The sequence below is a fragment of the Diabrotica undecimpunctata genome, chromosome 4 (assembly GCF_040954645.1).
Source record: "Diabrotica undecimpunctata isolate CICGRU chromosome 4, icDiaUnde3, whole genome shotgun sequence".
NCBI lineage: Eukaryota > Metazoa > Arthropoda > Insecta > Coleoptera > Chrysomelidae > Diabrotica > Diabrotica undecimpunctata.
In genome coordinates this window covers 137,912,543-137,938,656 of record NC_092806.1, presented here as the reverse complement: position 1 = coordinate 137,938,656, position 26,114 = coordinate 137,912,543, and the positions used below count along the sequence as shown (strand labels likewise).

At 32.5% G+C, this 26,114-nt stretch overlaps 1 protein-coding gene across 1 annotated transcript; it reads right to left on the bottom strand.

The window, feature by feature from the left end:
* Nucleotides 1–284: 284 nt before the first annotated feature.
* On the bottom strand, nucleotides 285–26,114 carry Lamtor1 (Late endosomal/lysosomal adaptor, MAPK and MTOR activator 1). Its single transcript, XM_072530384.1, has 5 exons — nucleotides 25,906–26,114; nucleotides 25,066–25,142; nucleotides 24,913–25,002; nucleotides 21,863–22,073; nucleotides 285–7,142 (listed from the first exon to the last, which is right to left on the bottom strand). The coding sequence occupies exons 1-5, from the start codon at nucleotides 25,951–25,953 to the stop codon at nucleotides 7,047–7,049; spliced, it is 522 nt and encodes a 173-aa protein (XP_072386485.1). The 5' UTR covers nucleotides 25,954–26,114; the 3' UTR covers nucleotides 285–7,046.

The window sequence follows — 26,114 nt, the reverse complement described above, 5'->3', positions numbered from 1 at the left end:
TTTAAAGCTGAATATTTGTGATATTGTCCTTATTCTCAAGCTAAATCAAAGTTTTTTTGTGAATTTTTAGAAGACTTATTAATAATTTTCAAAAAAAAAATCAACTTTTGAAGCTATTTTTGCAATGATTAAGCAACACATTACCAGTATCAATGAATGCCATGGGAAAATCCTTAGTTCTCTGGTTTATTTATTGCTTGCCTTGCCCACACATTACATGTGATATAAAAACAAATAAAATTAAAATATTTTCTTGTGAAGGTTTAACAATAAAAGGATATAAATGAAAAACACTGGTTATTTATTGACAATGAAACCTTATATACACAATCATAATAAAATAGTTCATTTCTAAATAGTGTAACATGAAAATACTTTGATAAAAGCATATTAATAATAACTGTTAACTTAAAGTGTAAGAGATTTAGTCATATTTACTTCGATATTTACAAAATATGTTCCAGCGATATAGCACAACATGTCTTATTAAGTCAATGTATTAAACTATTAAAAAAATATTCTAGTCTGTTCCAAATTATTAATGATCAGTGGTAGCGGAAATTAAAAAGATGTCTAAGCAAATTAAGATTTATAAATAAACCCCAACAAACAATAAAAGAACAAATCAACAATCCATTCCAAATCTAAATAAACTGAATTATATACACAAAGGACGGCCAGTGCCAGTGAATACGTACACACACTGGCCCATAGTTTCACCATCGGGAAATTTCGTTGGGAATTTTCTTGTAGGCGCTGATACTAGCTATAGAAAAAGTTGACTTAATGCTGACAATCGAATATATCAATTTACGTAACCATTATATTGTTCATCCTTTCTGTTGAGTTTGTCTTAAATTTCGTGTTTTAGATTATACTGCCGTCCTGACATGAAAGGTCCTATCTGCAAAATTTGGTAAATTGACTTTATTGGCTTACGGCATGCGTGAACAGATTATCTATGTGTGTTCAAAATGAAATTGTCCTCTAAGCATCTTAAGTGCCTTATTATATACCTAAATGGTTTGTCCTAGCTGACTAAAAAGCCATGTTCACTAACATAAATTGTCCTATCTCACATATACTAAGAAAAATTGTCCGTTTTAACTTTAAAAATGCAGTTAGGACTATTTAAGCGAGCTTTTTATACTGAGCGGCATCAGTTAGGACAATTTTGTGTAGTAGAAGCATGTATGTAACATAACTTCAAATAACTAATTATAAAAGATATTTGTTATTGTCAGACATTGGGTGCATTCTAATGTTTTTTTGTATTTTAAGTAAATATAAATATATTGTGGGAAATGGATGAAGGGTAAGTTAAATAATGTTACCTTAGGTATAAGCCATAAAGCAATAACTGACTGTAATTATTGTTTGTAGTAGTAGCAAAAAATATAGACGCATATGCGTCTATATTCTTTGGTAGTAGCAATGCAGTTAGCCGGACAGCGATAGATGTAAACTTATTGTATATAGCCAAAATTGAGAATGATCCAGATTATGCACCTGTGCCGTCCAATGCATTCGACAATAATATAAATGGAAGTGAGTCAGATTCTAGTTACGAATCTAACAAAAATATTTTCTCTGGTAAAAACATACAGATATTGTCCAACGTATTGCTAGCCTCTGCAAGTGCTAATCAAGTAAACTTAAGTAATTCAAGATATTCAATTATCGAATTAGAAGAACGCAAGACAACCTATCCGATATAGAACCAGAAGAAAACGAATTTAACTTAGTGGAGGATTTCATTCGAGATAATCATTTTACAGCTCACAATTATAAACAAAGCAGTTGATAAAGCTGAAAGTAAACTGTATACAAAAACTGGGGAAATAAGAAAAGGGAAAAAATTGAAGACCCATTTGTCGAAAGGAAGAAACAAAAAAGAAACAGTTATATAAGAACTCATGAAGTTAAAAAGCCATGTAAATACAAATTCAATTGCGCTGAAAAAATTTCGTATACTAGGCAAAAAGACTTTAATACACAATACTGGGTATTGGAAAAAGAACACCAAAAACAGTTTGATTTGAGCTGCGTAAAATAAAAGTGAGAAAAAAAGAAATTCATCACAAAAACAGACATCACCAAGAGTTTATTCCTACAAATACTATCTAACATCAGAGAAAGCCGAAGAGTAGCGTGTTTGTAAGATATTTCTTTTGGCGACATACAGAAGAGAGCACACTACTTATAGATAATACCTTCCCAGTGATGTAAACATTACACTTATGTACAAAGATTTTAGACTATAATATTCAAATACAGATTTTTTTACGAATTATAGAGAAAAAGTGTATTTAATGATCCATATATATCCCTTGCCAATCTAGGAAATGAAGAATGCTGGGATTGCGAAACATTTGAAATACACAAAAAAGCCACATCTCATGAAGCTGATGTAGAAAATCTTGCTAACTGTGATCTGTGTAAAAATGATTTTATTAATTTAAAAGACATTTTTATAATGAGATACGCTAACGAGGCCCCAGATTAGTAATACATGTCGTGGTGTAACAGATAGAAAAAATAATCTTATATCCAAATTAACAGCGCACATTCCTCAAAATCGTATATAATTTTAAGATTGGCCGGTTAACGAACATGCTTTTAAGGACGAAAATGAATAATATTAGTATTATTTGAATATTGTTATCGATATTATATCATTTATGTTACATATATTACGATGTAAATTGAGTATTAAGTTTTAAAACTTATATCTATAATAAAGTTAAAAGTGTTAATTATAATTTTGCTTGCATTTAGGACAGTTTTAGTATGTAATACAAAAAAAGTACTTCATAATATACAAAGCCAAATTGTCCCAAGTGATAATATAATCAAAAATCAAATAATCTGGAAAGAATAAATCAAAATTATGACTGGCAATTAAATTCTATTCTCCGACATAATATATAAAATAAAACATAAAGAGTTTCTTAAATTACCAAGCGTTATACAATGAAAAGAAACAAAAACTGGATTTTCTCAAAACCTAAATTTTGCAGACAGGACCTTTCATGTTAGGACGGCAGTATATTAGTGATTCGATTAATATTTTCGCCATGATCATATCTTAAATGCAGTCACGCTAAACGCCGAAAGATTTCTATTCCTTAGGAGGCATTCAATATATTTTTTAATTGATTATACGGTTTCCTGTAGAAACAATGCTTTGGTTTTTTAAGTGTTGCTGCGTGCCATGCATATCGTTGCTCTAATTGCGATGGATTTGTAATTGAGTCTAGTTTCAAAACCCGACAAATCCACTTTTTATGAATATTGAGTTATTTATGTCAACAGATTTGTAATCTTACCCTCTACAAGTTTATACTGAATTTCCGATGCAAAACCCTCCAAATCTAATCTTAATTTGCATTTCAAATATTGGGTTCGTTTCAAAATCCAGCAAATCCAAGCACTGTTAAAATCAAATGCCAGCAAATCCGACGCAACCAATCACAGCCAGGTAAGAAAGTGACGTCATTGCATGGCTGCTACAAAGAGGGCGCAAGATGTTTGTCAGTGTTGTTAAAACCGTTAAAACGTTTGGTTGTAATAGAAGTTTGCCTTGAAAGATTTGTGTTGTTTTGAATAAAATCAAAATAGTTTTATAGTGTTGTTAAAACATTTTAAAATCGAAATAGTTATGGAAAATTTCATGGGACAGAGTCCAAAACTAGTAACTCCGGATATGAGTCGAAAACGTGTTTCACGGCCAGCTACTTGAAAAAGAACGGCTAAAAAAAATGAAATGTAAACAAACCACTCTTATTTTTAACAAAAAAAAATGCTGAATAGTAAAATTTTTTAGGTACAAAGCACATGATTTGCCATCGTATCCATCTTGTAAACATGCTACCAAATCATATAGATGTTTTACACTTATAATGCGAGATGTTCAACAGTTTCATCAAAATTTTTATTCACATGCAGATAAAATAGGACAAGATAACTATATAATAAAATTTTGCGATACAAAAAATATAAAACAGTCAGGACAAACTGGAAATGCAAAATACAAAAGAAATTCTCAATACAATACTATGTTAACATTTAACAAACATTTAACAAGTCTAACAAAAAAATACCTTTGTTTGTCAACAAACCTTTCTGAATATTCTAAAAGTAAAAAAGACAGAGTGGAGATATCATGATGGACAACAAATGGCTCGTGAAAACAGAGAAAACATCACCCAGCGAACGTACTCCGAAGAAGTCGAAGACTGTCCTATGGACTACTGACTACCTAGAGAAGACGGTCCCATTTGTTGAAGAAAAAGTGTTCTTCAACCATGACAACGCACGGAGTCACATATCCGCCAAGGCCAAACTGGTCGAATTGGGCTACGGATTGCTGAATCATTCACCGTATTCTCCAGATTTGGCCCCATGCGATTTCTTTATATTTCAGAACTTGAAAAAATTAATCGCCAGGCATAAATTTGAGTCGAATGAAGAGGTCATCGCCACCACGGAGACCTGCTTTGCAGGCTTCGGACGGTTGCAGGACGTGCAAAAAATATTCCAGTTGAGGAATAGGAACGACCCAACTAGGACACCCAACGCTTACCAGCAGTTATTGGTGTAAGAAAATCTTCTCTATTTCGCATAAAAATTATCGATCGATCGATTAAATTTTCCACCCATTAGTAGAATCAGAAATAAAATAACAATTTTATGAAACAAATTTTATTTACTGATGAAGCTACTCAATGGAATTGTGATAAAACAATATAAGGTATGCAGATGATAAGGTTATCCTAGCAGAAAATAAAGAACATCTCCAGATACTAATGAATATACTCACAGATTAGAGCAGCAGCGTGGGTTTGGGAAATTAATAGCATAAAAACAAAAACATTAGTTTTCAGCCAAGACTTACAAGCCCATCACAATCTTAATGTTATTGTCAATTTAATCAATTTGCATATCGTTCAAATATAAATATACCTGGGTAGAGAAATAAATTTCCAACTAGATCACTCAAAGGAAATCCAGAGAAGAACTGAAATCGCCAAATCAGGATTCATGAACACGAGTCAACCACGAGAACAACTAGCGTAGAAGTTTGCAAAGGATAAATACTCGGCCACATCTGTTGAAGATTGTCAAAGTTAGGAAAACCTCATATCTCGGACATATAATGCGCTACAAGGAATACCAAAACTATAAAAAATGAAAAATTGAATGAAAACGTGGCTTAGGAATATCACAACTCAAGGAAACGTCCTCATACACCAAGCCTATAATAGAAACGACTTTGTGTTACTGGTCGCAAACCTTAATAGAAATAATACCTAGGAGGAGGGAGGATGAAGCTACCTATCGTAGAGGAGTTATAAATAACACTGTTGGAATATTGAAAATTCACATTTATTCAGAAACACATATCTTTAACAGATTTTTTAAAACGACAAATATAAGTGATAAAGTAGCCTTGCTGTAAAGTTAACTTCCTGACGAATTAGTGATTATAATTGTTATATGGTTCACGCAAAATGGGGTACCTCCCCGTTGTTCTTGATTCGCACGCAAATTTAAATCGGTCGAAGTTGCCGATGGCCACCTCGAAGTCAGGAACTCAATCCCTTAGATTTATCAGTTAATAATCGCCTCGGATTAAAGTGACAGATAATCAATTCTGCTTTAATTACTTCCTTTGACTGCCAAAGCTATTAAAATTAGTTACTCCGTAGTTTATTGCTGTAGAATTAAATTATAGATATCTAAAGTCAAAAAAAATTGTACGTAAAAAAATTAGAATGTTTTGTTTCTTTTTTTACGCCACCCTTCGAATAATCACGTAGTATCTACTTTCAAGGTCAATTTAACACAATTCGTAGTTAATTTATTCCGGTGGATACGTGTGCTATATGTATGTATATTAAAAAAGAGGAAAATTTGTTTCAGATAGAGATATTTTCAAATAGTATAATGCTTCTGCGTACGAGACAGACCGTGGTCTCTATTTTCTGTCATCGACAATAGATGGCGCATCGTAGCATGGCTACTCATTTAAGTAAAAAGCTTTGTTGAAAACCCTACAACTACTCCATGAAGCCTAACTAGGCAGAAACATGTTGTGGTGTGTACGAAAAAATACTTTAACGGAGAAAAAACAAGCATTCAAGATTTCTGGTGCCTAATACACCGCTCTTTATAATGAAAATTACAGTTTGTTTCTGAAAGATAATCTATAGCATATGCGGATGACAAATAGGTAATACGCAGAAAACAGGTCACCTAAAGTAGACATTTTTTCGAATCCCAGTCGACTTAACAATTATCAGAATATACTGGTTGATAAATAGTAGAAATTAGTGTGAACTAAAATAAAGGAAAAATATATAGCTGATACATATGCAAACAACTTTGAAACATCCAATATTATTTACCAAATCGTTAACTTTGTTTTTGTAAACCTGTTTTGTTCTTATCACTGAGCTAATTTCGAGCTAGCCAAAAAGTCATAAAAATTATAAAAAAGTATAAGGGAATCTTAAAAACAAAAAGTATGAAACAAACTGGTGTGGTGATAGTATGATCTAAGAGGTTCGCTTAGAATCAAAAGGAGCATGAAACTTCACAAAAAAAAATGAGAGAGTGGTGTAACTACTTATGTTGTCTATTAGAAATATGCATAATATGTGATAATAAAGTCTTAAATGGCAATCATAACGAAAACTAGTTATGTTTTGTTATGTATATAGTGAAATCTGGAATCTTGCACAATAAATAAATAAGAAAAGCCTTTCAGTGCACTCTATTGTATTTTTAGACTTAATTACATAAGTTTGTATAGCGTTAACCTTTTTAATGTTCTGAGAACTTTAGATTACTTTCCTCAAATTAAAATGTTATTTAAACACATTTTCAAAACGAGCCATGCTGTACTATCCGATTCAGGATATATGTTTAGGAGATAGTGCATTGATATCATAGGCTGATACTGATTTTTTAACTTAAATGTAATAAAAATGTGACAACAGTCTCCTAGCACACAAATCCGTACTTCATATCCCTACATGTTTTCAACAATTCAGTCCAAACGGTACTACTAGGTCCTCTTTGTGGTCTACCTTAATATCGTTAATGCTATTCATTGCAAAATTCACAGATGACGAAATCTGAAAAAAAAATTCTTTAATTAATATGTATTTGTGATATTAATGTTATAATAACAGCTAATAATAACTAATAATATATGCATAACAGGGATTAGTATACAAAGTGTTTCATGGTAAACAACACATTAGAATGTTGTTTGAAAATAACGGGATTTTAAATCTGAAAATTTGTCTGCAGAACCGCCTTGACTTACACGAGTATACGTTTAAAATATATCGATGTTTAAGAAACAATACCTCGTATATCCACTCTTATCAAATAATGAGTTTGTTGCGCCAAACTAATGTACACTTAAATATTTACTGTCTGCAATACCTTTTACGTCTAACATTTATACACAGTCTTAAAAATATTGCTAAAGAATACCTCGTATAACAAAAAAGTAAAGTTTTAACAAGTACGTGTCAAATCTAAGAAAATAATTCTTATAGTGTCATGGACTACACAGCAAAAGGCATTGAATGCAGCAGTACGGCCAGAATTTGGTTTAAAGACTTGTTTAGTCTTCAAAATTCTGGCGTAACTTTCGAGTTTACCACCTTCTACATTACTACTCTACTCTGGATCGTTACCACTTAAGTGCCTTAAATACTTTATGTGAAAGAACTTGCCACAAAATATATCTCTTCTAACTGTATGTGGTGTTAGGAACTGAAATATCAAAGAGAAGCAGAAGATAGCTTTACAGATTACTACAGTATACTCCCTCTATAAGGAACACGGTTATTACGAGGTTTCGCTTATAACGAGGTATATTAGATGTAAATAAGATGGAAAAACGTGTATTTTACGTTTTTGGCCCGGCCGTGGCTATAAATAAATATCCTTTTTAACTGCCGCCCCCAATAAACTTCTTCGGAAATTTACAATTTATGATTCACAAGTGTCAGTGTAAGGGGTTGAACATTCGCACCCAATAATAAGGTCCTAATAGACAAGATGTGGAAAGTGCTTTATACGTTGTAACAAAGAATATAGACGCACGCAAGAATATAATGCGTCTATATTCTTTAGTTGTGAGAAACTTTATCCAAAGACAAAACGCAAATGAGGAAGCATACAACTGTTTCACATCTTTAGAAAATAATAATATGATAGATAGAATGCTGGACAATTTAAAGCAGTCAAAAATGACAGACTTCTCCCAATTGCAGAAGCAATTATTCTTGAAAATACGTTTATACAGATTTACAGAATACAGATTTTTTGTTTTAACGTATATCATTGACAATAAATGTAAACAACTCTTTTTTGTTTTATTGTATTTCATTGGCAATAAAACTTTTTTGCAAAAACGCCATTCAAACAATACTTAGCATCTTATATTGCTCCGAATGGCTTCACTATAGGAAGTAAACATTTTGTTAATAAATTGCTTTGAAATTTGTGTTTTTTTTTGCTCTCACGTGAAAAAAGAGGTGAAAGTGAAAACCAAACTTTTCTTTTTTATATTGATACCCAATCAAATTTCCGCTAAAATCACTTTATATGAGTATATTATGTAGTGAGTACTAGAGTTTAATCCTAGATATGATTAAAATAATGAATTTTAAAGAATTTGTAGTCAAACAGTTTTTTGCTTCTCCTAAAAAATTGCTAAAATGGAACTGCCTCCTTTTTGCACGAGTTTCCTCAATTGTGGGCAGATAAAGGGCACCAAAATAAAAAATTATTATTTTTCAGTTTTTAAGTTTTTTCGGCAATTTTCAAAGAGTTTTAGAACGTTGATATTTCGTCTATTTGGAAACAATCTCTTATAAACATCTTCGGAGTAGGTAATCTCCTTTAAGGAATTCACAACTGAATTAAATTGTAAGGTGTTTAAAAGTGGTACGCCATTTTTTATTTCAAACCAGTTTCCACTTATTATGTTCTTTCTCTTAATCAGCATAATACGTTCAAGCACGGCTCTTATCGATAATAGACAATAACATACACCAAATAAAATGTCAAATGGGATGTTATAGTCAGCGAATATTTTATCACCATCAACAATAATATTAAAGTTAACAATAATATTTTAAAATGTGTGTGGTTTTTATCAAGGAGGCGTTTTATCTGTTTAGTTAAGTACAGGATGATTCCATATCCCAAAATGATATTTAAAAATGAAAAAGTTCTATCTTATATAATTAATCATGACTGCAATCAGATATTCACCTTATAGATTCATGTTTGGACTGCGAGAAAAGTATGATTCGTTTTACAGTGAATTTAGTGAATTTAGCCATGGAATAACTAGTTAGTCACTTCAACGCAAGAAAACCAAAACAGACATGAATAGAACTTAACTTAAAAAAAAGTATACAATAATTTGTTTTGTTTAAAACATAATTTTAGAAAAAATAAAGTAATCTAAAACAGGTTAAGTTCTTTTTGTTAATTTTTTAATATATACAGAGGATCTCTTTGTCAGGAATGTAATAAAATTCATAAACAAGGTCATTTAAAGTTAAAACCTTATTTGTCAGTGTGCTGTCTCATGTAGTCTCCTACGAAGGAACACGAAGTCTCCTATGATTCTTGTTCCCATTTTAATGGACACTTTATTTTCTTTATACAGAGCTTTTGTAGCTTCTATGAGTTCCGTCTGTATACAAATAAAAAAAAAATAATGCAATAAATGATAAAAAAAGATGTCAAAAATTTGAACAAAATATATTTTAACTTAATTTAAAAACTCATAAAAAGACAATCTCAGAACGCCTATGATGTTAAAATAACTGATTGTTTAAACGATAAACTAACATCAATAAACAACATATTAGATTTAAAATACATTTTACATGTAGTGACTTAGTGGGTATGTCCTATGTTTTTAATATTATTTTAATTGTGACGTCTACTTGTTAGTACCGAATTTTTACATGCTTGGTAAGTCAAAAGTTTAACTTTTAAACCGTATTATGTCTGTCATAAAATGTTTTTTTAGTCAATATTACTTCTTGAAAAAGGCATGGATTTCCTGCCGAAACGTCGAAAAAATGAAAATGAAAATGTCTTAGTATCAAATCAAAATTTTTTTATGAACCTAAGCCCAAGAAAATCCACTAAATATATATATTTTCTTCTTCTTAGAGTGCCATATCCCTACGGAACGTCGGCGACTACCATGCTTATAATATTTTTATACTGATCTCGGTCTTGCGCTACGTGTAGCAATTGGTCCGCTGTCAAACCTGTCCACTGCCGCAAATTCCTCAACCAAGAGAGTTTCTTCCGTCCTATCCATTTTTTTCCTTCGATATATATATATATATACACTCGCGATCATAAAATCCGGGTCATCTTGAAAATTTCAAGTTTCTTAAATATTTTTGCCTCTGGTGCAGTAATAACCTTTTTTTTGGCTAATGTATTTTTTATTTGTCATGAATGTTTGTTTTGAAAGAAAAAAAAAATGGTTTTTTATTGTTTTTATTGAAAAAAACAGAAAACAAATCAAATTGTTGATAAAATAGACATACGAAAAAAAAATGGAAAATACAGAACGTGGTAAAAAATCAGTGAAATTTCAATGACCAATATCATGTATTGCCTCATCTTGCTCTAATAACCTCTTGCAGACGACCGGGCATACTCTCAATTTTTCTCCGGATTACATGTTGTGGTATGTTATTCCACTGTCTCGCTAACAGATCCTTAAGCTCCTGTGTGTTGTTAGGAGGAGGTGTATGGGTTTGAATACGTTTTTTTAAATCGTCCCAGAGATGTTCGATGGGATTCAGGTCCGGAGACCTAGCTGGCCAGGTTACCCTCGTAATTCCAACTTCGTTTAAGTATTACATACTGACCCTGGCAACGTGCAGTCGCACGTTGTCCTGCATAAAAACGGCGTTTTCTCCAAGCCCTGCCATATTGGGCATAACATGTTCTTCCGGAATCTCCGTAATGTACCTTCGTGCAGTTAGGGACCCATTTTCGATGAAGAGTAATTCTGTGTGGAAGTCGGAAGATATACCTCCCCAAGCCATGACCGAGCCTCCACCAAATGGCATTCTTGGAGCAATGCAAGCTTGTGAAAATCGTTCACCGGTTCTCCTCCAAACTCTTACACGTCCATCGGATCCAGTTAGGCAGAAACGGGATTAATATGAGAATAACACTTTGCTACAATCGTTAATTCCCCAATGCGCGTATTGTCGAGCAAAAGCTAGTCGTGCAACTCGAGGCACCCGGCGAAGTGGCGGTCATCTAGCCATTACCCGAGAAGATAGTCAAGAAGAATGAAGTCTTCTTCTGACTGTTGCAACACTAAAATTGCGATTTCGTACTTCCTCTAGACGATTTTGATGCATAACCGCAGTTGAGGACCGGTTTCGTAAAGTCTGAAACACAAGGAAACGGTCATCTAGTGCCTTGGTCGTTCTTCTTCGTCCAGAGCTAGGTCGCCTGGTTAGCAAACTTGCCTCCTGAAAGCGTTGAAGCACTCGTTGAACCGTAGAAAGGCTTACGCCAACAATTCTTGCGACTTGCCGTTGAGTGTGACCGTCTTCCACAAGTGCAACAATTTGTGCCGTTTCAACAACAGTCAAAGCCATTTTTGTCAAAAAATAAACACTAATAATGGCACTAATAAACACTAATGGTGGCAATAATAAACGTTTGTCCGTTGCATTTGAACAGAAAGTCGAAGTACAAACGAGACATTTAAAACAAGCGGAGTTACAGGTAGCGTTCATTTTGGGAAGTGTGCACTTTACCGCGAAATCGGCACTATTGGAATTCTTTGTTACAAAGGAAATCGCAACAATTCTGAGAAACATGCATTAGTTTGTATTTGTTTTATTATTATTTACGATAAAGCTCGTTAAAAATGAAATATCTGAGATTTTCAAGGTGACCCGAATTTTATGATCGCGAGTGTATATATATATATATATATATATATATATATATATATATATATATATATATATATATATATATATATATATATATATATATATCCTGTATATTAAATGCATATTTTTTATTGAAGTGAAGCTTCTATAGTGGCGTTGTATTACTTTTTTACAAAATTTTCTGTTTGTACCTTAAAAATTGAGAGAAATGTATAAGTAGATGAAAGAATTAAATTCCTTATACATCATGCAAGATTTGATGATTTTTTTCTGGTAGAGGTGACCAATATCCCTGTATAATTTTTAATTAATGTAACCTCGCAATTGTTATCTGTGTTTGGTTCAAAGGTTTATTATAATTACCGATGCGTACAAGTTCTTGTAAATATTGTAATTACAGCCGATTTTAATAATACCGATTAACTATAAGCTTAGATACAGGTTTTTTTAATTATTCCTACTAAATTTGCTGATTAATTTGATATTTTCTGAACAGTCAAATATATTTGGCTCAAATCTCGCATATTTACTGTAAATAATACCATTTTCAGTTTCGATTTGTTTCACTCTTTCCATGGCAAACATTTTTGTTAAATATTTTTTGGAGAATTGGCACCAACACCAAGGCAGTTGAAGATAAAAAGAGGCATAGAAAGGGGGATAGAAAGTTTATGCTTCATAAGCAATCCTGAGGATGATCTTCGGCTACCAGACGGGTCAGACGCTTTGGGTACATAAAAAGCCCTATTTACCACTTAAATTCTGTTTCAAAAATGCAGAGACGTTAACTGTGATGTCAATATATGTTTTATAGACTGCCAAAGGGCGTTCGACAGAATAAACCATGACAAACTGATGTCGCTGATAAGTTGGTATATATGATAAAGACCTTGGAATTATTAGAAACATATCCTATAATCAAACTGCGAATATATCAATAGATTACCAGTTACAAGTTACAAATCTATGATTGATTTTATAGTCACTAATAGAAAAATCCACCCAAAGCAGATTCTAGATATCCGAACTGTAAACTCAGCAGACGCAGGGAGTGAACACAAACTAGTACTAGCATAAATAAGAATGAAAATAACACCAAAACATTTTCTACAGGAAATCACCGAGGAAAAATTAAATGTAGAATCACTGTGGAACGACTCTACAAAAGAAATGTACCAAAGAAGGCTAGCACAGAAGATACAGCTGAAACAAAGAGACGACATCGAAGATATAAACGGGAGCTGGGAGAAAATTAAAAACAACATTGAAGAAGCAGCAACAGAAGCTCTAGGAAAACGCAAAATCATACTGAACAAAAAGAAACAACAACAATACACCATGGTTCAGGAAAGAAATAAAAGAGAAATGTAAAGAGAAACGAGAGCCCTACACGAAGAATACTAAATGAAACAAAGCAGTTGGTACGAAGAACAACAAATGAACACTGAGAACAGTTTACAAAAAGGATGGGAAGGGAAGTTTACTAAAAGCGACTTCTACGATATACAAAAACAAATATGGAGATTTATAAGAAACCAACGGAAAGAAATGGCAGAATTGAAGGAATACAATAACATACCAGAAAACGAATGGTAAAGATACCTGACGGAACTGTTTAAAGGAAAGGAAAATAATAATCAACACAATAACGTACCGAAATTATGGCACAAAATAGAAATTAGTTTTCAGGAAGTAGAGATAGCCATAAATTCACTCAAAAATAGAAAGTCACCAGGACCAGACGGAATAACCAACGAGCTTCTAAAACACGGAGGCGAAAGTATAACCCTAGAGATGACAAAACTGATACAAAAACTAATATTGCACAGCAAGATACCAGACACATGGAGAAATATCATATCAATGTTCAAGAAAGGAGATAAAGAATACCCCAACAACTATAGAGGTATAAATCTACTGAACACCGCACTTAAGCTTACCACAAAAGTCCTAACCAACAAAAACAGTAAACTAACAACTTTATCAGATGAACAACAAGAATTTAGATCCGGAAGATCCTGCGTAGACGCCGTATTTGTATTAAGACAAATCACAACAGAGCCATCGAGTACAATAAACCAGCATATATATGGTTTATAGACCTGATATTGGCTTTCGATCGCATCCAAGTCGAAGACGTCTCACACCTACTATATAAAAGAAACATACCAATCAATATTATACAAACCATCGAAAACATCTACTTACATAATCGAATAAAGGCAAAGATAAATGGAAAACTAACACAGTGAATACCAGTACAATGAGTACAAAGCGGAGTCAGACAGGGTAACTCGTTAAGCCTACTTCTCTTTAATATAATAATGGACGAAATAATACAAGCAGTACGTAAAGGTCATGGTTTCAAAATGGGGAATAAAGAAATCCAAATATTATATTATGCAGACGACGCCGCATTAATCGCCGAGACAGAAGACGAGCTTCAAAGATTAATACATATCTTCAATACAACAGCCAAGAAATATAATATAAAAATCATCATCATCATCATAAGTGGCTCGACAATCCGTTGTGGATCTTGGCCTGCTCACAAAGAAGTCGCCACTCCTGTCGATTCCTGGCAACTTCCCTCCATCTTCTAACCCCTAGAATCTGTAGGTCTTCTTCCACATCATCAATCCATCTCATTCGTGGTCTTCCTCTGCTTCTTGTGCCCTCTGGTTGTGAAAATGTTAATCTCTTCGTGTATTCGTGATCTGACATCCTAGCAATGTGTCCAGCCCATCTAAGTCTCTGCACTTTAACGAATTTCACAATATCTGGATCGGTGTATAACTGATACAGTTCAAAGTTGTATCTTCGACGCCATAGCCCATTTTCATTTACGGCCCCAAAAATCTTTCTAAGAATTTTTCTCTCAAAAATACCAAGAAGTCTTTTATCATTTTGAGATAAGATCCACGTTTCAGCCCCATATATCAAAACTGGTCTTATTAAGGTCCTGTATATATTAAGCTTTAATGCACGTTTTATATTTTTATTTTTTAAATGTCTCCGGAGGCCGTGAACAGTTCTGTTTGCTATTGCTATGCGTCTTTTTATTTCGTCGCTTGTCGTGTTTGTTGCGTTTACTAGCGATCCAAGATATGTAAATTCTTTGACTTGCTCAAAGGTATGGTTGTTAATTTGAATTATTTCTTGGATATTTCGAGGGTTTTTAGAAACCAACATATATTTGGTTTTTTCCTCGTTTACCACAAGTCCTAATTCACTTGCTGCGTCCGCAAGCCTTGTAAAACACTGCACCATGTCTCTCATACTTCTGCCCACTATAACTATATCGTCAGCGAATGCGAGAATTTGCGTCGATCTATTAAAAATAGTTCCATTCATTCTAATGTTTAATTGTCTGATTGCCTTTTCCAAGGCAATATTAAAGAGCAGACACGCCAACGCGTCCCCCTGTCTTAGACCATTATTAATGTCAAAGAACGTAGAGTTTTCTCCTTCAATTCTAACGCATGAGCTTACGTTTTGCATTGTTAGGTGGGTCAACTTAACTAACTTAGGTGGGATCCCAAAGTCTATCATTGCATTATATAATGCAGTTCTTTTCACACTGTCATAGGCTGCTTTGAAGTCAACCAAGAGATGGTGTGTTTCTATGTTATATTCTAGTGACTTTTCTAGAATCTGCCTATGTGCTTGAATTTGATGTGTAGTTGACTTTCCAGCAGTAAATCCGCATTGATATTGACCAACAATATCCTTTGTAAAATGTTTAAGTCTTTCAGATAATACATTGCCGAAGATCTTATACGCAGATGCTAACAGAGTAATGCCTCTATAGTTCTTACACTCCAGTTGATTCCCCTTTTTATGCAATGGACATATTATTCCCTTCAGCCACTCTTCTGGTACCCGTTCATTCTGCCATATAAGTACTATTAGTTTATGGATTGCTGCAAAAAGTTGATCACCACCTTTTTTATACATTTCAGAACAGATGTCATCGATTCCTGGGGCTTTATTGTCTTTGAGTTTTAGGATCGCATCTGACACTTCTCTTCTTGTTGGGTCTTCACTGTGTAGTTGACGTTGTATATTTTGTTCATTTTCTATATTGTACTCTCCTTCAATATCGTTTATATTTAGATGTTCGCTGAAATGTTGTACCCATCTGTTAAGAACTGAGTTTTTAATATAAAATAATAATATAAAAATATCAGCAGAAAAAACCAAATGTATGACAACATCTAAATACCCACTACGATGTAAAATCGAAATTGAAAATAATAAAGCAGGAAGCAAGGTTTAGATATCTGGGAATAGATATAACTAGTTACGGAGATGTTGAAGAAGAAGTACGACAACAAAGCTTAAAAGAAAGTAAAGCGGCGAGATCTCTTAATGACAAAATCAGGAAGAACAAACACCTAAGACAAGACACAAAAACAAGAATCTATAAAGCAGCCATTAGACCTATATTAACAAACACGGCGGAAACAAGACCTGACACATCTAAAACGAAACGACTACTAGAAACAACAGAAATGAAAGTACTCCGACGAATATCAGGGAAAAGTCTGTTGGATAGGGAGAGAAGCGAAAACATAAGAATAGCATGCAATATAGAAGACATAAATGGATGGGTGACAAAACGGAAGCAGGAGTGGAACGAACACATTCGTAGAATGGCAGAGGATAGGATAGTACGAATAGTACGAGATAAGTCACCAAATGGACGAAGAAGTATTGGCAGACCAAGAAAAGGATGGTGCGATAATTTAAACAATTTATTAGGCTAATATTGAAGAAGAAACTGGCTTTAAAGCCTACATACGAGAAGGAAGAAGAAGAAGATTACCAGTTGACAGATCTCATACCAAGACAAGTATTGGTATGACAGGGATGCATATTGTTAAACATGTCGTAGAAGATGTGTACGAGGGTATTCTAGTGAACGTAGAAAGGCTCAACAACATCAGATACAACGATACAGTTGTGTTTTCAGATAGTATGGAAGGGCTAATATAAGAAGACTAAAGGGCTACAAACATTAATGACTAGCACAACGGAAGTAAATCAATTACACGGGTAGACCTGAATATAAAAAATACCAAATACTGGATCTTCAGTAAACGCCCAATATTAAATACTCGGCTATTGGCATAAGCAATTAACAAATTGAAATGAGAATGAATTGAAATCTTGAGAAATACTCAAGAGCTATACATATTTGGATACCGATGTAAATAGCGGATGGAGTCATTTTTAAGACATATAACAACGGATAGTAAATACCAGATCAGAATTCGTTAATATGAATTATGAATGATTTTTAAAAGTCGAGACCTCGGTCTAAAAACAAAAATAAGTGCCCTAATGAAGTAAAAATGTTCCTGTAGTATAGGCAGGTCGTTACATCTCTGTTGCTATTATCTGGGTTGTACGGGGGTTCGGAAATATATAATAAACTGTCTTACATCGTTTATTTATCTACAATCTTATTAAATGTGATTCTTCTTCTTCTTCAGTGCCTTATCCGGTCCGGATGTTGGCGATCATCAAGGCTATCATGGTTTTGTTGACTGCTCTGCGAAACATCTCCGCTGAGGTCATCCCAAACCATTGTCGGAGATTTTTCAACCACGAGATACGACGGCGTCCCGGTCCTCTTCTGCCAAATACTTTACCCTGCATAACGAGTTGAAGAATTCGATATTTTTCTTCGTTCCGCATCACGTGGCCGAGGTACTCAAGCTTACGTTGTTTAATTAAATTAAGCACTTCTTTTTCTTTTGTCATGCGCTGTAGGACCTCAACGTTGGTGACATGGTCCACATAAGATATTTTTAGTATCCTTCTGTATATCCACATCTCGAAGGCTTCGATTCGTTTTTCAGTGGCTTGCGTCAGTGTCCAGGCTTCAACTCCATATAGTAACACTGGAAGAACGTAGCACCTAACTATCCGCATCTTGGTTCCCAAACTGAGATCACTGCAGCACAGCAAGGATCTCAACTTAATAAATGTAGACCGTGCCATTTCAATTCTGGATCTAATCTCTTGAGCGTAGTCCCATTGTACGTTGAGGGTAGTTCCGAGGTAAGTGAATCTGTCGACTCTCTCTAAATGTGCTTAACTAAGATAAATGACGATTAACGACGATTAACAATGATTGAGCCCATTCACTTGTCTGTCTGACTTTTTTCGTGATATTACAAGGTTACTACTTCACAATATGTACGCAAGCTAGTAAGATCGAGTTTACACTTACTAGACTTCTGGTAAATGTTTTAAATAACATTATTTGTTTATGTAATGCGTTGTTACCGTTCTATTTTGACCGACTTAATATAATTTGGTTAATAATTATTTAAGAGAGAATTAAGAAGACCACGTATTTCTTGTTTCCATAACCGAAGAACTTGGTTCCGTGTGAAGCGCGGACCTGTTTCAAGCAGCTGTAAACAAAGTCGAAATTGGCATGATCATCGCCAACATCCGAAACGAATAGGGATCACAAGAAGAAGTAATCTTGTCAAACTACCTTTCCTTTTGGGAAAGTCAGAAAACGAATAACAAAATCCAGAAGAACGATGTACAGATTAAACGAAATATGATAGAGCTGTTATATTGAAAAACGGAAACTTTTGTCAAAAAAAGCTAATCTACGGTGGATCAAAAGAGACACGGGAAATTAAAAGAAAAAACAGAAAAAAGCTCTAGGCGATATGGATGGATGTGTTTAGACGATCCTAGAGAATATCCAGAAGGTACAGAATTATAACTGATAATAGACTGTACTATAAATGATCCATACTTTATGGTATGAACGATACCGTGTATCGTTCTGCAGAGACCTGGCATGTTCTGGCTACGATTTTTTGATAATTTTAGTGATAAATAATAAATTAATAAAACATTTATTGGTGTATCCTTAATAAGTAAATTTTTGACCTACCATATTTCTCTGAAGAATAAAAAGTCCGGACTGGGAAATTCTCAACTAAAATGTTCATTACACCATAAGAACCAAAATCATAATACAAAAATTTAATCTATAACTAAAAGACAAGTATCTCTATAACTGCTAGATTTAGGTATTATAAGTTGTAGTCTAAGATCCCACTACAAGATCACTATGTTCATAACATAGTTAATCAAACTCACATCTCTACAAACATATAAAATTAGAAGAATACATTGATAATAGGTTGTCAATCAAAAAGTGGCCGCAAATATTTTAAACTGATTTAATAGTAATTAATGTTTGAACAAAAATTTTATTTTGTTCATTTATTTTCAGGGCACTTAAATTTTTAAAATATTGTGTTAATGTCCTTAATATTTGTGTTTGCTAGTCTAAGGCATTTCCTGCAACGACCTATAGTATAATTCCACTATTTGGAAGAGCGATTTCATCGTTTGAAGGCAGAGAAGTGGGGAAAGACGTATGAAAATCCAGTGGCGTACACTCACTTTTATTTTAACGTTAATTATATTATATTTTTTAAATATTATTTGTTCGAAATAGGCCACAATATAAATTTATTTACAGGTTTTTATTGACGTTTCGATGTCTATATCCAAAGACCGTTTTCAAAGATATACACGATAGTTACATTTATTTTATTTGTTTATTATTATATATTTATATATATATATATATATATATATATATATATATATATATATATATATATATATTATTTATTTTCTTTTTTTTTTTCTAACTTTAAAAACGGTTTCTGGAATAGAGATCGAAACGTCAGTAAATTAACCATGTAAATAGATATATTGTGGCTTATTTTCAAAATTCTCCATAAAAATACAGAATTCCACAAGCAAAAAGCTATAAAAAATAAATATATCTATCATTTATATATTTGAAAACATCTCTTTATAGAGATCGAAACGTCAGTAAATTAAACATTTGAATATATTTTGTGGCTTATTCCCTACATTCCCCTAAAAATACAGAATGCCATAAGCAAAAATCTATAATTGATAAATTGGACCGTTACTTGATGGAAATTCATTTTATTGTAACAATAAAACACTGAAAACTTTGTTTTCGAAACTTCCACAAAATTTATTATAAAATCTTATCACTACAGCTGTTTCGGCAGAGTGCCTTTCTCAAGTGATCTATTTTTGGTATGCATTTACACTTTATAGTCTTTAACGAAACCACTTTACAGTCTTTAACCAACTTGAGATTAACAGTTCTCCCCTCCTCAACCTATCTGGTTAAAGGCTATACTGTGTAAATGCATACCAAAAATAGATCACTTGAGAAAGGTACTTTGCCGAAACAGCTGTAGTGATAAGATTTTATAATAAATTTTGTGGAAGTTTCGAAAACAAAGTTTTCAGTGTTTTATTGTTACAAAAAGCTATAAAAAAACAAATAAATTTGCAGAAAGCTTATTGATGCTACCCGGCTGTCGCGGAAATTACGCTAAAACGTCTATTGACAGGTTCTAATTTTGTTAAGATTCTCTTAAACCAGTGCTCAAATATTTCGGAAGTCATTTCTTCATGATAATCTCCTGTTTTTCTTGATTCATATTGAAGCAAACCATCATCAAGGAACCCTGTATCACTTCCTATATGGATAATGATTAAACGTCGTCCCTTTCCTGATGGAGCTTTTAATCCTGTAAAGCAGCCTTCTATAAATGCTTCGCGTTTACCTTTGACATTTAAATCTTGCCAATCTTTTCCAACCGTATGACCTTCGTTAATCCAGGTTTCATCCAAATAATATGTTTTCCGTTCAATGTGTGCGTATTTTTTTTAAATATTTTCTTCTCCAGACAATAATTTCTTTTTTTTTTTTCTAATAACACACTTTTTCTGTTTTTACATATCGAAAGTTCATTTCGCGCATAGTTCGCGAAATTTTTTCAGTGTTGGAATTTTACTCCGAAAATAAAATGTCTCGTCATTCAAAACAATGTTTTTTCTACCTCTAGTTTTACGTTTTACTTGCTTTTTATTTTCGGATGTATTTTTAGGCACATGATAAATACAGCTAATGAATACTCTTGTTAAACTGCTACAAATATCGACCGCTTGGCTAATATTGAATGCCATTTTTCTGCATCATGCATTTCAATTCCTTCATATCGTATCACTACCTTCTCTTCTGACGTTAACATTTTGCTGTCTTCTCTTGGAACAACTCGGTTGTTCGTCCATTATATTTTAATAATCACAGAATATAATTAAAAATTTACTATAAAAGGACAAACTCCAATAACACTAAGATTATCACCACAAACTTCAACCGCAAAAAATATAATCACAAAAGGCAACAGAAGCACTCCCGCAAGCACCGCCTATGTAAATGAACGTTTCTTGCTTCGGCAGGTGCGGTGGTATTACCGCTACGGAATGGGAATGAAATGTAACATATCAATTTTTATTTTATAAACTATGTAACAAAACTGAACATGTAAATAAAATTTATTTCAATACAATTTTGTGCTCAATTTTTACTATTGAAAAAACTCATTTCTTTGGAATTTTCATGTCGGTAATAATCGCTGCATCAAAGAATTCAGGTTTGTATGACCATAACTGCTACTTGTAAACAAGAATCGGCTACACTGTATGGCATCTTGTGGTTACGTCTGCTATAGAGAAGCACAAATAAATGTACTAACTATACATTCTATGATTTCTGATGAGAAAATGCAAATTAAACGGATAGTTTTCGGGGGCCGCTGATTACATTTAAATTTAAGGACATTCGGCGTTTAAACGATGAAATCACTCTTCCAAATAGTGGAATTTTACTATACCTGATTTCCACTAAGCGAAACATACATGGTTATTAGACTTTAAAGTTTTCTAAGGACTTATTGTGGAAAGTATCATTATATAGGAAATATTTAACTTACCATATTTAAATCATCAGCGTTTATTGGTTCTGAGTTTAGCACCTTATCTGGGTTGGGAATATCTTGCAGTATGGAATTTAACTTTTTACTATATTTGTGTTTATTGCTCGCTAACACTTGTTGGACTTTTATATTATAAATTTTCATCCTTTCTACATATTCATGTTGCTGCAAATTATGTGAGTCTAAAGCAGCTACATCAATCACATTTCTACAACAATAAAATTATTATTAACTATTCAATATAAAATTAAGCTAAAATAAATATTATATGCAATTTTAACAATGCTGATTATAATAAATACACTGTACATCTAGAAAAGAAGAAGCAAAGATTACTTTCGTCTTCTGATATTAACAATCTTTGAAAATGTTCATTATGATACTATAGTTTTTAAAAGTGAAGTTTTGAACCATCAGTTTTTTGTTGTAGTTAGTACTATATCTGATGCAGACTTTACTAACCAACTCATCTGACCTACATTGGGCCAAATTTATTTGCAACCCACTTTGACCTTAAATATCTTTTTCAGTTTTGTTCCGATTTTGATGAAATTTGAAGCCTACATTGATAGCACATATTTAAAATAAAATTTACAAGATCACTGGCAAAAGTTAAGGGGGGTCTAAATAAGGATCATTTTTATAAAGGCTTAATTTCAAGGTTGTTGCAAAAGTCACCCTGTTAATATTAAAATTCACAAATTGGTATTACTATTAAATAAGTATCGGGAAAAACTACCCTTAAAATCGAATTAAAATTTTTTAAACTTTTGGAGCAAAAAAAAAGACATTCTGACAGGGCATACCTAGTATTTTTATTAAATTTATTTTTTTATTCAACAGGTAATTCAAATTTTTTAACTAAATAATACAACTTAAAATTAATTAACTAAATTCATTATGGATGTGTCCGCCATGGTTATTTACTACAGCTTCTTTGACGCCACTGTCCAATGGATCAGTTAATAATTTCTTGGTCGAATTTTGGATTTACATTGCTCACAATTGTCAGCAAACATTAATGTGTTTAATTTTGCAACAACCTTGAATGTAAGCCTTTATAAAAATGACCCTTACTTAGACCCCTTTACATTTTGCGTTAGTCTTAAATTTTCGTTTAAATATGCGCTATCAATATAGGTTTTAAACTTCATCACAATTGGAACAAAACTAAAAAAAGTTATTTACTGTCAAAATGGGTGCTAAATAAATTTGTGTGTATATATAGCAAGGTTGACTACACAATGATAGGGCTATATAAATAAAGCAATCATATATTTGTAAAGCTTAAAGAATTATTTCTACTCTATATTCAGATCATTTAGCTTTCCTTTGTCAGTACAAATTGTATTAGCAACTGGTTGTCTGCCTTGGGTGGTAATGAGGCTATGTCTATAGATCTTGCTCCTTGAATCTCTTCATTCAAATAAATTATTAATATTTCCAACAATTTATTTATTTTATAAGATGGGTTAAAATGGGCCCAATTTTCTTGTAATACTTAACTGAATCAAACATCTTGGAACAAAGTAGAGCCCTGTTTATACAACTTTTGATGCTTATGTGTCTACCTATACCTTTACCCTGAGGAAGCACCACCAGTGTACCTAAACAACATATAAATACCACAATAAACAAACAAGAAATATTTAGGAATTCACCTAGACAAAGGACTAACCTGGAAAGAACATAACCAAAAATGCAAACAAATTGATTTAAAAGTAAAAGTTATTTACTGGCAATCAGTAAAACGTCCAAAGTATCATTAGAAAACAAACTTCTTATTTCTAAAACAATCATCAACCCCATATGAACATATGGGGCAGAACCATGAGTATATGCAAGTCAAATATCTATATTATACAAAGAAGTCAATCCAAAATACTCCACATGATAACATATACACCATAGTATGTCTCCAATCAAATACTACAAAATGAAAACTTACCAGTAGATGTTAAAAAAATTGGACACCAGAGCTACAAAATAGTTGAAAAGGATTTAATGCTGGAGAAGGGCCTATCACATCAATCTAAAGTCAAGATTTTAGGATATAGGATAACATTGTATTCTTATGGCTAACTGAAATATAAACTTAAAAAAACCTGTTTTATTTACTCTTATGTTGATTTTTGGTAACTCCTTGAACTTTTACTAACCACAAGTCAACTAATATATAAATTCCTAATATAGAAAATTTAGTGATAAATTCCTCAACAGGTATTTTTATTATCACACTCATCAGTCAGTGATTTATTTTCTGACACAAACCTATCTTGAAACAGCTTGGGATATTAGTGAAGAACATTTTAACTTATGAAATGAGCAGATTGAGGTAGGTAAACCTCAATCAATTTTGTGGGCAAAATTTTTCACTGAATCAGTAATAACCTACAAAAAACTCATGCAAAAACCTAACTTTCCTTTGTTTTCTGGATGACTTCAGTACTTAAAAAGAAATAGATAAGAATAGATATTTTTATTGTTTAGAAAGAAAAATCTAAGCAATTTCTGCTGAATGCATTCCACACTCACACTATGATAGTGGACCACAGGTGATAAAACCACTAATACATACTCTAAAAAGTGCACTATACTCTTTAGGAATATATTGTAGATAAGCTATTCAAGTTGCTGGAGATACAATAACACCAAATTAGACAGACCTTTTTAATCACAAAATCAAATTTAAATTTTAGATTACTTTCCACATATACCCTGTTTTTTATTTCACATTTTCTTTGTAAGATTGTACCAATGATGGGGTATTCAAAGTGTGAATTATGAGTATATTGAGTACCTATGTGTTACTAATTTTTACTTTATATTCACATCCTGAAAGATATGAGATCAAAATAGATAGAGTCCTAATTCCACTAGGTGTTCAATTAGAATTGCATGGTTAACTAAGGTCAAATAATATACTAATCATTAATACTGTGCTATTACAATACTAGAACAATACAGAAGAAAACTACTGCTGAGATGAACAGGAAATGTGCACAGCTATAAAACCATTTATCTATAATTACACAAAGTATGCTTACGTTGCAGTTTCTTGTAAAATTCTGTTCAGTGCAGATTGCTCATCAGTCTTCTTAGGTAAATTATTTGAATTTCGGCTTAAAATATCTTCACTGAAAAAAAAATTCCATGAGAACTCAATAAGAAAGCAGAATATTGTGATAAGGTTTTTTTACCTGTTTGTTATGTGAATATTTGTGCTATTTGATACTGGATCTACTAACAAATGTGTTCGTTCATTAGGCTCTCCTATCTAAAAATAATATACACGGAAAATCATAAAGAAATTCATTACTTGATATATCTCATGTGTATAAGTATTTGATTATATTGTTTATTTAGTCTCTGCAGTGACAGATTGTATAAAAATCATAAAATTTAACCATAGGAGCAACAAGAATAAAAGAACAGAACTCATAAATGAGTTATAAATAATGGGAGCCAAATAAAATGCATATAAATCATAATTATCTTTGCATTTATACCTAAGTGATGCCAGCTTTCCTAATAATATTTCTCCATAAATGCCTATAAATAGCTGGAACAGAAATAAAAAGGTAATATTCCTTCATTGTCAACATTCCAATTTGTCACCAAAGTGAGACAATGTAACTTTTTGTGTGATTATGTCATGGAATCAAAAACATCTGACAGAAAATAAAAACTGAAAAATAAATGTAAGCTAAGGATGGAAACCTGTGCACTAATAAAACAATTTTTTTATTTTGTATTATTAAATATAAATAAAAAATTATATGACAACCGGATTATTAAATAAAAGTCAAAAATTACTGGTGACAACCAACGGGTGTCAAAAAAAGAGAGATCAAGACACCAACATGGAAAATGTTGAAAAATATTTGCAAAAGATTTCAGGATGAAGAACATCTTACAAGGAAAAGATATAACGCAAAGTGATAATTAAACAGCACAAAACATACAGAGAATTGAAATAACTACAAATACAGAAGAATAATTACATTAATTTGCATAAACTATAACACAAAAGAAGATACCTGTGAGGAGGTCTCGTCCTTGCAAAAAAAGCTGTAACAGCACCCCATTGTAGAAAAGCACTTATTATTATCTAACTTTGTTTAACATATAGAAGGCGAATTTTTGTTATTGTAGTTTACTACTCCTTTTTTATCGCATATGAAGTAAAGTTTATTTACTTTACATATCTTAACTTATTCATTCAATCTGTCACTGTCACACTGTCAGC